The 11,763-nt window shown below is 45.2% G+C and overlaps 1 protein-coding gene across 1 annotated transcript; it reads left to right on the top strand.

The window, feature by feature from the left end:
• Positions 1-1,851: 1,851 nt before the first annotated feature.
• LOC142792726 (uncharacterized) lies at positions 1,852-4,261 on the top strand. The gene is made up of 6 exons (XM_075885656.1): positions 1,852-1,937; positions 2,850-2,979; positions 3,108-3,283; positions 3,741-3,800; positions 3,872-3,931; positions 3,994-4,261. Exons 1-6 carry the CDS (start codon positions 1,922-1,924, stop codon positions 4,134-4,136), a joined length of 585 nt encoding a protein of 194 aa, XP_075741771.1. The 5' UTR covers positions 1,852-1,921; the 3' UTR covers positions 4,137-4,261.
• The last annotated feature ends 7,502 nt before the right edge of the window (positions 4,262-11,763 follow it).

The following is an 11,763-nucleotide window of genomic DNA, read 5'->3' as shown; positions in this document are numbered from 1 at the left end:
CTTTGCAATGCGCCTGCTACTTTTGAAAGAATGATGGACAGTGTCCTCAGGGGACTTAAATGGCACATCTGTCTTTGCTATTTAGACGACATAGTCGTATTCTCGGCGAATTTCGAAACTCATCTTTCCGTCTGGAACAAGTTCTCCAGTGCCTTACGGCAGCCGGGTTGCAACTTAACTTCAAGAAATGTCGTTTTTGCGCCCGCAAACTCACAATTCTCGGCCACGTCGTTTCAAAAGAAGGAATATCGCCAGATCCTGCCAAACTGCGTGCCGTTGCCGAGTACCCCAAGCCTACTACCCTAAAGGAGCTTCGTAGTTTCATAGGCTTGTGTTCCTATTTTCGGCGTTTCATTCGCAATTTTGCCTCTATAATTGCCCCTCTGACTCAACCTCTCTCCCGTAGCACGGACCTCTCTGGCTGGAATTCCCACTGCGATGAGGCATTCACGGCGCTACGCCGGCTACTCATCTCTCCGCCAGTTCTCCGCCACTTCGATCCCAATGCACCCACTGAAATTCACACGGATGCAAGCGGTGTCGGCCTCGGTGCCATTCTCGCTCAACGCAAGGATGGCTGCGACGAGTACGTTGTCGCCTATGCCAGCCGTACACTAACGAAGGCAGAGTCCAACTATTCCGTCACGGAAAAGGAGTGCTTGGCTATCATTTGGGCTATAGGAAAATTTCGCACCTACCTTTACGGACGCCAGTTTGATGTTGTCACAGATCACCATGCCTTATGCTGGTTAGCGTCCATGAAAGATCCTACTGGCCGCCTCGCTCGTTGGGCTTTACGCCTTCAGGAATACGATATCCGTGTTGTTTATCGCTCAGGACTCAGACATTCAGACGCCGATGCACTATCCCGTTCTCCACTGCCTCCTGACCTTGCCTGCTTATTAACTGCCATTTGCGATTCGTCATCGTTGAGCATCACTGACATGCCATCCGAACAGCGCAAGGATCCCTGGATCAATTCTTTGCTCGACGTCCTCTCTCACAGTTCGTCAGAAACGACTTCACGCTCCCTCTCTCGTCAAGTAAGACACTTTGCTGTCCGTGAAGGCTTGTTGTATCGCCGCAATTACGTGACGGATGGCCGTAGGTGGCTCCTTGTCATCCCTCGTCATTTGCGTTCGGACATCTGCGCTGCCTTTCACGATGACCCCCAGTGTGGCCACGCTGGAGTATTGAAGACTTACTCTCGCCTTCGTCTAAGATACTACTGGCGCGGCATGTATCGGCACGTTCGCCAGTACGTTCGGTCATGCACCACGTGTCAACGACGCAAGACGCCTTCTCACAGCACTGCTGGCCCTTTGCAACCCTTAACCTGTCCAGCGAGACCATTCGACCGCGTCGGAATTGATATTTACGCTTTAACCGTACCCTTGGAGATATGCTTGCCATGTACGCCTCTGACGACCTAATTGGGACCAAGTGCTCCCTTTTGTCACGTACGCGTACAACTCTGCGCCACAAACAACCACTGGCTTTTCTCCTTTCTTCCTTCTGTACGGACGTGAGCCATCATGCTCCATGGACACCATTCTCCCTTACAGGCCTGATGTCATAGAGAAAGAAGAAGACAAGAGCGGACACTCTGCGAAACCTGGCCTCAGGAAGTGCGTCATGACTACGTAACGAACTAGTGCTCTCACCAAACGTCAGAGGCCGCAAGCGCAAAAAAAAAACAGTTATAATCAATGCAACAAATTCGTTTTTACAAAATAATGATTATACGCCCAAATTTGGTATGTTCTTTATACATAAAAATAATTTATTCAACACACCTTACGCGATTATTTTTCTTCAGCCGTACTGTCATAAACACCATCTACCCAGCGACAAGCCCATGCATGACTGACAGCGAGAAGCTTTCGTCGCTTTCGTCAACGTCGGCTGCGTCGGCGTTTTCATGCGTGAGATAACAGGTGAGGCACGTTTTCAAGCGAAGCTTGTTGAATGACATGTTGTTGGTCTTGTTGGGTCATTTTTTCAGAAAACGGTTACACTTGCGCGAATAAGACACCATGCAACAAACATAGAAAGATGCACACACACACGTTGCGCTTCGAGTGTGCGAGTTTGTTTCTTACGTGGCGTCTCAATCACGCAGTTGTAACCTTTTTCTGAAGCTTGTAAGGACTGGGAGGTTCGCTAAAAAGAAAGTTTGTGGCTCTATGCGGTGGCTAGACGGGAACATTGTGCAACGTATGCAGTATAGCAAAGGCGGCACGGCGTCAAGCCGAAGCGACGCGTGCTGCGTCTGCCACGGACGCGAGCGTCTGTGCGCTGAGCAAGGCTGGGCAGCTAGGTCATAGGCTCGGTGCAAAATATTGAGAAGCATTCGCTGGGCCTCGCATGCTTCACGACGCGTTTCCCGAAGGCTCGGAACACGAATAATTCTTGGTGTGCCGGAGGCAAATCTGGACTAGCCAAGTGGCCATCATCTTCGTTTTTTCGCTAGCCTTGTGCCACTAGTGCAAGCTGCTCACAAATTTTTTTGACGTTTCCAATATAATTTTACCGCATAAATTTCAACTACGATTTTTCTTCCCAAGGTACTGCTGATACTGCGTACGTATGAAGGTGTTCTAAAGTTCCCAGGCCACGATACCATTGCATTACAAGGGGATAGCGGCCTCGAAACTTCTGAAGATCTTTGTACGTGGTCTTGACGTATACCTTTGCAAGTCAGAGTTTTATGGGTCAGAGATGTATCACTGGTTTTGTATTGTGCATCGATTAGCTAATCATTCAAAGGGGTTTGTTGGTACACTTATGACGTGCACATATCTTTTTCGTAATTTGACAGCGAAGCATCCACTTACTAACATTTTCAGACCGCGCTGACGCCATGCCGTCCGGCGGTCCAAGCTACGGCAGCTACTGCTGTGTATCGTGGTGCTTCAACAATGGCAGAACCCACAAGAAGCCTGGGACGAGTTTCTTCCGCATACCACGGGACGGCAGGTGTGTTAAGCTTTTGTATGGTTTGCATGTCTTTAGGCTTACTGTTCGTACTTGCTCAGTGAGGGTAACAATAAAAAATCACTATTCAAGCACTTCCCCTTTCAGCTGATAGTTCATTGCCAATGCAGGATGAAAGCATGGATGCAGTATGCTGGACGCGATGATCTCCTTAGTAAGCTAGCCAGCCTATTGTACGCAACGTACAGGGTTTGTAGCGACCATTTTACTGCTCAAAGTTTCATGGACCCTGGGCACACAAGGCTTACAAGAATGGCTGTTCCCAGTGTGCAACCAGCTGCACCATGTAAGTGATTGACTGAAACTCAAATATGTGCAATAGCAGCCACTTGTATTGAATCAGTGACGACAGTTAAACGTGAAGATCTTTGTAGCCGATGGAGAAGCCTCACTATAGAAGTAACACTTGGAAAGTCTTAAATTTTGTGAATTGTGGGCTATTACCTTCCTAACAGCAGCTTTACATTTCTGTCGTTTTTTGATGCTCTTGACCTGCGCAACTTGTTTTAAAAGACTTTAAAGGGCTATTTCACGTTATCTTCAAGCCTGAGTGCACATGTACGTATACCTTTCATCAGTGAAAGCTGCCACTGTTGATAATTCAAAAAATCACAAATTACTTGTTTCCTAATTGGTGCCTTCTCTTTTCTTCCACGTTCGACCAATTCATGCATTTGAAAGAGCTGTTTAAGTTTCCCCATGCTACAAGCTTTGTAACTTGTACCAACTGCACATATATGCAGGTTCTCTGAGCGTCGCTTCAAGTAGTGACTGTGACATGGCTGCAGAAGCTGCACTGCAAGGTGCGGATGAGCTTGAGTTTGTGTTATTTTAAGCCTCTTACTGATACATTGTCGTAATTTCATTTCTTCAGGACCTGCGGTAGAGGCTTCAAAAAGCGGCTCCCACACATTGAGGTGCCCCGATGAACAGGGTGCGTTCAGTGTCGCGATTTCTTTTTTTTACCGAAATTGACTGTTGACCAAACCTCTGCAGGTGGCAGCTCCCTTGTAGCTGGTGAAAGAATTTCCGCTGACTTCGTCTTGCCGGAGAAAACCTTAACCAGTCATTTAGCTGTCACAAAAGGAACTTGTCTGACCGGTAAGTTGTATGTTCACTTCAACACCAGAGTGGATTGATATAGAGACTTCCGCAGGCCGCTCGCAAGATTGTTCCGACAGCACTGTCCGAGGCACTGAACAAGCTTCACAAAACCCTCCAGAAGACGTCTCCGCCAACAGCTCCACGCCTGAGTGCCCTAGAGAAAATGGGTGGCTATGCTTTTATTGCAGCTGTTTTAATGTGCTATTTTATGTTTAGGACATTCTGAGGAAACTATCCTCAAAAGGACACTACTGTGCACTTACAAAATGTAAGGGTGGGCTCTCAGTGATTTTTATTTTTTTTGTGCATTGTCAACAATGTGAATGGTTTGTTTTTAGGTAGTGGAATCGAAAACTTTGCACCACAGAAAGTTGTGCACCTTGGGTCTGAAAGAGCGAGGAAAGTGCTCGTATGGGATTAGTTGTTCTTCGCTTTTACATCCATTTTTTTTTGTTTATTGCAGTGCGTTCCTGTGTGCCAGCGACAATGTCTCCATCAATGAAGTACAAGCAAACCATTAAACATCTGCAAGCCAAAGTAGCAGCACATCGGAAAACTATCAAAAGACTGCGGAGACAGCCTCACCAAGCACCGTCATCGACTTCAAAGGCCCTTGAAGTTATCCGACCACACGTCACCGAGGAGGTTTTTAAACTTCTTTCTGCACATGTTCGCTTGAGGCCCAAACGCAAGGGCAAGCGGTTTCCCGTGTGGTTCAAGAAATTTGCTCTTCACTTAAACTTCCGAGGTCCGCGAGCATACCGATTTCTGGCTCCCATATTTTTCTTTGCCCGCCCGGCGTTCATTAAAGAGGTGGCTAGCTAATGTAAAGATGACTCCAGGCATAATTCCAGGAATCCTTTCTTCCATTGCAACAAATTACTCAAGCTTGGAATGAACGGGACCGAGTGTGCACTTTAGTTTTCGACGATATAGCACTCAAAAAGAATTTGTACTATGATGCTGCAAGAGACGTTGTCCAGGGTTTTACAGATGATGGCACTCATCACACTTCAACCATCGCTGATCGAGCACTGGTTTTTCTTCTTGTTGGTGTTTCGAGAAAGTGGGTTCAACCGGTCGCTTTTACTATAGGGCACACATCAACACCATCATCCGTTATGCATAACTTGCTGGTGTCACTCATTTTGGAGCTTAGGAGCATTAATATTGCAGTGAAAGCAGTCATTTGTGACCAGGGCAGTTCAAATGTAAGTCTCGCTAACCAACTAAGAGTGACTGTAGCAAAGCCTTTTTTTGAAGTTAATGGTGAGCGGGTATATTACGTTTTTGATGTTCCGCATTTAATTAAAACAACGCGCAATAATGTCCAAGCACACAAGTTATACATTAAGGATGACATCGTTAACTGGTCGCACATTGTAAGCCTTTACCAATCCTCACATGAGTTGCGGTTGCGATTGGCTCCAAAGTTGACTGAACGGCACGTTCATCAGAAACCTTTTTCTAATATGAAGGTCAGCAGAGCAACTCAGGTCCTCAGTGCATCAGTTTCGATTGCTATCACGGCATTGGTGTATGCGAAGGTGCTGCCTGCCTCGGCCATCACTACAGCTCAATTTTGTGATCGTATGGACAGGATTTTCGATGCCTTGAACACTCGAGTAAAAAAAGAACTTCGCAAAAGCTGCGGCATGCAATCATGAAAAATGATTCAGAGCTGATTGACTTCCTCCGAGGCCAGCTTCCCTGGTTTGCATCATGGCAGTTTGTTGGCAGACGTCAACCACAAACCATCGTAGGTTGGCAAATTACAATTCAGGCAATTTGTCAACTATGGGACGACCTCTCCAAAAATTACAATTTTGAATACCTGTTAACACGCAGGCTTCAACAGGATCCTCTGGAGAACATATTTGGCCACATTAGGCAAAAACAGGGTTGCAACACCAACCCCAATGTAGCACAATTTAGTTGTGGCCTGAAGCACATCTGCATAAGAAAACTCTTCAAGCTGTCAGAATACGGAAATGTCGAGGATGATGAATGTGACCTCCTCCAGGAGCAGCTCTCGCCATTCTCCCTCACCAGTGCGTCTCTTGTGGATAATGAGGAGTGTGCACAGCCACAGCCTGACGACTTTCCCGCTCTAGGCGATCTCTCTGAACTTGCGACAAACGTTCACTCCCATATTATCGATGACTCCGCTGCATATTATGTAGCTGGTTTTCTCATCAAACACTTCCTTCGGAATGCATGTGACGGTTGCAGTTGCCCACAGTTACTGAAAGACGACAATGAGACGCTTTAGGGTACCCACCAGTATTTCACAATGCTCAAAGCATACCACGTCCCCAGCAAACTTTTTGGGAATCTCACTGTGCCTTCAGAAGCAGCGTTTGCATACGTACAACAACTTGAATCTCACTTTCTTGCCATAATTGAGGCCACGGCACATCACCTGAAAGTGTGCGATGTTTTGTATCACCATTTTTCAAGTGTTGGCGATTTTCATTTCTGCTCTGCTGGGTGTCGCGCGAAGTTTCTGAAAATGTTTTGCCGGGTTCGTTTATGTGAGCATGTGCGTTTTGTGAACCGAAACTTAGATAGGGTTAGGTTCCAGTCTTCAATCTCAGGCATACAGCTTGACAAGTTCAAAGGTTAGCAATTAGCTGCGGGTTTACACTAAAGTGTTCGAGTTGAGCCGAATCCTGCAATAGCTTTGTTATGTTATTACTTCGTTACAGCAGACTTCATTATGGTCTTATATGCTTATATTCAGCTCAACTGGACTAGCCACTCCTTCGTTGCATACATTGTTTAGGTTACCCACTATGACGAGTAGGGACACTGTGTATTCGCTCGAAGTGATTTGCATAACCTTAAAAAGAATGTTGGGTATCCTGTCTGTATTTTTGTAGCAAATGCGGGCGAACTGTACACTTTACTGTGGCTCGCTTGGTCACTGTGTATGCTTTATCTCTCCAGCTCAAGTAATATATCGATAACAAAACCGCTTGTTGAAATGTCTTTGAGCGGGTGAGGAACACAGTATGAAGTGGGCACGGTTCACGTTATCACGCTTTTCGTATTTTAGCTTCTCATCAACCTCCTCATCTCGCCCATCAAAATTTTCAAAAGAATACTCAAATTTGTAGCGTTTGATGGGGCTGCGGACGCTGCCATTTTATTTTTATATAGCTTTTGAGTGATAACGTACGATGTAGAGCCTTTGTGAAAAATAATGAGCCAAAGTGGTTTCCTTCTGCTATTTATTAGCCCTGTAATATCGCTCTCGTAGCACCAATTAAGGTCCACAATTCTGGATAAGTGATGACTACAATCTATTTTAGCTCGCAAGTGTCACAGCAACACCCAGACACAAATCACTTGGGATCTTAAGTTTTTGATGAAGGCGACGCATAACAAAAGCCACAAAACTTGCCAGTGTTGTAGCATAAAGTTTGTCTTTCACGTAGTGAGCAAGCTGCAAAGCCCTACCTTTCTGAGGACAAGCAGGGATCAAGTCTGCTTTTTTAAATTTTGGACTAGCTGTTCTTAAGCACAGCCAGCACACAGCACCTTTGCCTTTCTGCTCTATTGTGTCGTGTGGTTTCTGTGTGCTCTTTTTTTCTATGCATTATTTCTGTTAACTCCAGGCGTGATTCGCGACGTCATTGCTGTGTATATGTCACTTCTTCCTTCTTCATCAGCATTGTGCGCTGTGTTTTTGCCATAGATCCTTACTTACCCACTGGCCCGGTGTGTCATACTTCACCAGCTTCTCGGCTTCTGCCAACTCGAGCGATGTGTGCGTTGTCTGTGTTCTCTCTGTATTTGTTACAATTTATTTGTAAGGCGAGATGCATTTGTTGTCTACCTTTGTCATATTGTGCTTTTTATATTCTGAGACTCTACCTTGCCTTTGAATAAAACATTACGAATAATCTGTCTCTTTGACTGATATATACATTGATCACTCGTTCCAAAGAAAAACACAAGCGCGATGAATAAAACCGTAGTGAATTATCATTGCCTGCATCTCTTTTTATTATAACTTAATCGAAATAAAAATTACGTCACGACCGATTCGCACGAACCACTGAACAAAACAAAACAGGGAATCGCTAAATCAAAACGACCTACAAAAACTATCCATTTGGGCGATGAATAGTGGTCTAAAATCATGAACTTTCGTCACAGCCAAACGTCGGTTATGCAAAGTAATTCAAAATTCGCGCCAGTGAAACCGAAACAGGAAGCGCACGCCACTTGCTCTCACCAACCACTAGGTGTGCTAGGGTCGATTGGGCCGCTGGGGTCTACGGAAGTGTCCACTCTTAACCTTTATTTCTCTATGCCTGATGTTTCCGAAGCGACGCCTGTTTCCGAAGCAGCTGCTTATGCCGAAGAGTGTCGTCAACTCGCTCGCTCATTTACCGCACAAGACCAATGGCGCCAGAAAGCTGACCACGATTCCTCTGCGTCTACTGTACACTATAACCCAGGAATGCTGGTTTGGCTCTGGGTCCCGTCTACCCCTCCCGGTCTTTCCCCGAAGCTTTCGTCGAAATACCATGGCCCCTACCGTGTGGTGCGGCAAACATCTCCTGTCAACTATGAAGTTGAGCCCATTGATCCACCCTCGGACCAACGCTGCCGTGGGCGTGAAACAGTACACGTATCACGCCTCAAACCGTGCTATGACCCCCTTGTCGTGTCCTTTCCCTAGGTCGCCAGGTTGGCTCCTTTCTGCGCGGGGAGTTATTGTACCGAAGCATAGTGGCGCCAGCTCTGTGCCAGCGTGAAAGAAGACGTTGACGTCCGTGTGTGGCTCGTGCTTGCCGGGTTCCTGCCTGTACCAGCTTGTTGCGGCTAACGCTTCTGGAATAATAACCTGTGTTTTTACGCAACCTTGCTCGTTGCAATATATATATATATACATATATATATATTGGAGGAGCGTTTGTCGCCGGATCCGGGAATAATAGGAGAATAAAAGGAGTTTGACTCACAAGTGAAAAGATTTTTTACTTGACGTTTCGACCGTGGGCCCGGCCTTCGTCAGAATGAAACAAAACACAGCAATGGTAACCACTTATATGCCAGTTGGTCACATGGATTGTAGATAGGTACAATCAATACACGTGGAAAAAATGCGTTCAAAATGTATCAACATACTGTTCGTCAGTAACATACTCGCGTAACAAGAAGATTCAACAGCAATTGACAGCTCATGTGGTGACGAAAAAAACACCGATAACAGAAGATTAACACGTGAAAAACAGCACCTACACTGTTACGGACAATTTTCAAGGATATAATAATAAAAGGTGATCAATGCGCATGACATATTACTGGCGCAAGAACGTTAAGGTGCCGGGATTTTCGTTGAGACCGAAAGCAATGGTACTGAATTTGTGGATGAGATATGATTCCCGGACTTCTCTGTCACGATGGGAGCTAAAGCCTGACTCTAGAATTGTAGCTTTTATCTTGCTGAAGGAATGACCTGGAAGCGCAACGTGTTTCGATAACGGTAAGTTAGGAAGGGAAATCGCGTGTGCTTTATGATTATTAAAACGTAGACGAAAGCTGGTCTCGGTTTGTCCAATGTATTGCATACCACATACAGAGCACTCCAGAAGATAGATTACGTTTGATGTGTAACAGCAAAAGTTACCCTTTATTTTAAGACTGAAACCGGAGGCGGTACTCTTAGCTGAAAGTGATGTTGTCATATGTGCACAAATTTTGCAGCGTGATTTATTGCATGGATGGCAACCCGAATATTGCGGTTTAGTAACTTTAGAGGATGTGACTAAGTCGTGTAAATTTTTAGAGCGTCTGTAGATTACTTTAGGTGGAATCGGGAAGATTGTTCGGAGACGTTGGCTTTGCAAGAGGATATTATGATGCTTTTGAAGAATACAGTTTACTCTGGGAGCCGAAGCTGAATGAGTGAGGACCAGGTTGGTTAGGCGTGAGGTGGCAGTCTTTTTCGGTGCCTTTAATAAGGTCTTGCGTTCGACGAGGTCAGCCTTTTTGAAAGCGTCTTCTACGAGACGGACAGGATAATTCTGTTTAGCTAAAGATTCCCTCAGGGAAGTGCAGTTCTGGTGATAATCAGACTCATGTGTACAAACGCGTTTGAAACGGAGTGCCTGACTGTATGGAATGCTGGTCTTCCAGTGCTTTAAATGACTACTGTGAAAATGAAGATATTGGTGCCTGTCTGTGGGCTTCTTGAAAAGCGTGGTGCTTAGTCTGCCGTTCCGCAAAAAAACAGTAATGTCAAGAAAATCTGCGCGCTTGTCCGAGAATGAATGGGAGAATGATATGGAACTGTGAACATTGTTGAACGCTGTTATAAATGAAAGTAATGCATGCTCCCCGTGTTCCCAAATCAGGAAGATGTCGTCAATGTACCTTTTATAAAAAAGTGGCGTTAATGTTTGACTACTCAAGAATTCTTTCTCCAGCACACCCATGAAGATATTAGCGTAATTGGGGCCAATTTTAGTCCCCATGGAAGTCCCGTTCACTTGTACGAAATGGTCATCGTTGAATTCAAAGTTATTGTATTGAAGAATTAATTTCAATAATGTTGCTAATGTTGCGCCATCTATAGAATGGTCGGAGGCCGAACGCTCGTATTCCTGACGAACAGCTTCGATTCCGTCCTTGTGTGGAATGTTTGTATATAGGGAACAAACATCCAGAGTAACCAAGAGGGATCCTTCAGGAATAATTAAATCGGCAATGTCGCTCAAGAATTGGCCTGAGTCTTTGATGTAGGACGGGTAAGTTTGCGGAATATGGCTAATGAGGGTGTCAACAAAACTGGAAATCTTCTCAGTTACGGAACCGATAGCCGAAACTATTGGTCTGCCGGGGTTGCCTGTCTTATGAATTTTGGGTAGTAGATAAAACCTTCCTGCTGAAGGACTTAGCGGGAGCAAGAAAGATAGGTCCTTGACTGTTAACTTTTTATCTGCCACGAGTTGTTCTAATTCTTTTTTGATGACACATTTAAAATCGTTAGTGGGGTCCATTTCCAAGCGTCTGTAGAAGGTGTCATTTCGTAACTGTCTGTAAGCCTCTGAAATATAGTCAACTCGATTCATAAGAACAATGGCGCCTCCTTTGTCTGCTTGCTTGATGACAATGTCGGTATTGTTAGCCAAGCTCTTTATTGCCTCCTTTTCTTAATAGAAATGTTGCTCTTAAATGGTTGTTGTTTTTGATATGCTTCGAGTAGATCTCGCTGGACCGCTTCAATGTAAAGATCTAGGCATTTCTCGCGTTGAATTGGAGGTGTCCATCGCTTATTCGAAAACAAAGGAGCAGTAGAGTTACTCGACGTAGGCATATTATAGAAAAATTCTCGAAGCCTCATGTTGCGGGCGAAGTTGTCTAAATCTTGTAGGAACTGAAATTCGTTATACCCACCGGAAGCGGGGCAAAAATTGAGGCCACGTGATAATACAGACTTCTCGTCATCTGACAAACAGTGATTGGAAAGGTTTACTATGTTATCATGCTCGGATGTTCTACAGGAAGTTCTTGACGTAGCCCGTGACGCGACAGTCGTCAGAGAGGCCGGTATAGGTACATTATCACGCGCAAGTTTGCTCATCTTAATCTTGACAATCTCATCTCGTTTCTTAAGCCGATACTCATCGAGAAGTATTACTTGTT

Source organism: Rhipicephalus microplus, unplaced genomic scaffold, assembly GCF_043290135.1.
Source record: "Rhipicephalus microplus isolate Deutch F79 unplaced genomic scaffold, USDA_Rmic scaffold_236, whole genome shotgun sequence".
NCBI lineage: Eukaryota > Metazoa > Arthropoda > Arachnida > Ixodida > Ixodidae > Rhipicephalus > Rhipicephalus microplus.
Note: the sequence above shows the minus strand (reverse complement) of the source record. Positions and strands in the feature narration are given on the sequence as shown.

Bases quoted from the DNA above. Each gene is read 5' to 3' on its own strand.
- LOC142792726 (XM_075885656.1), top strand. The intron at 2,980-3,107 runs GTGTGTTAAGCT...TTGCCAATGCAG, and splicing joins CGCATACCACGGGACGGCAG to GATGAAAGCATGGATGCAGT. The intron at 3,932-3,993 runs GTGCGTTCAGTG...AAACCTCTGCAG, and splicing joins GAGGTGCCCCGATGAACAGG to GTGGCAGCTCCCTTGTAGCT.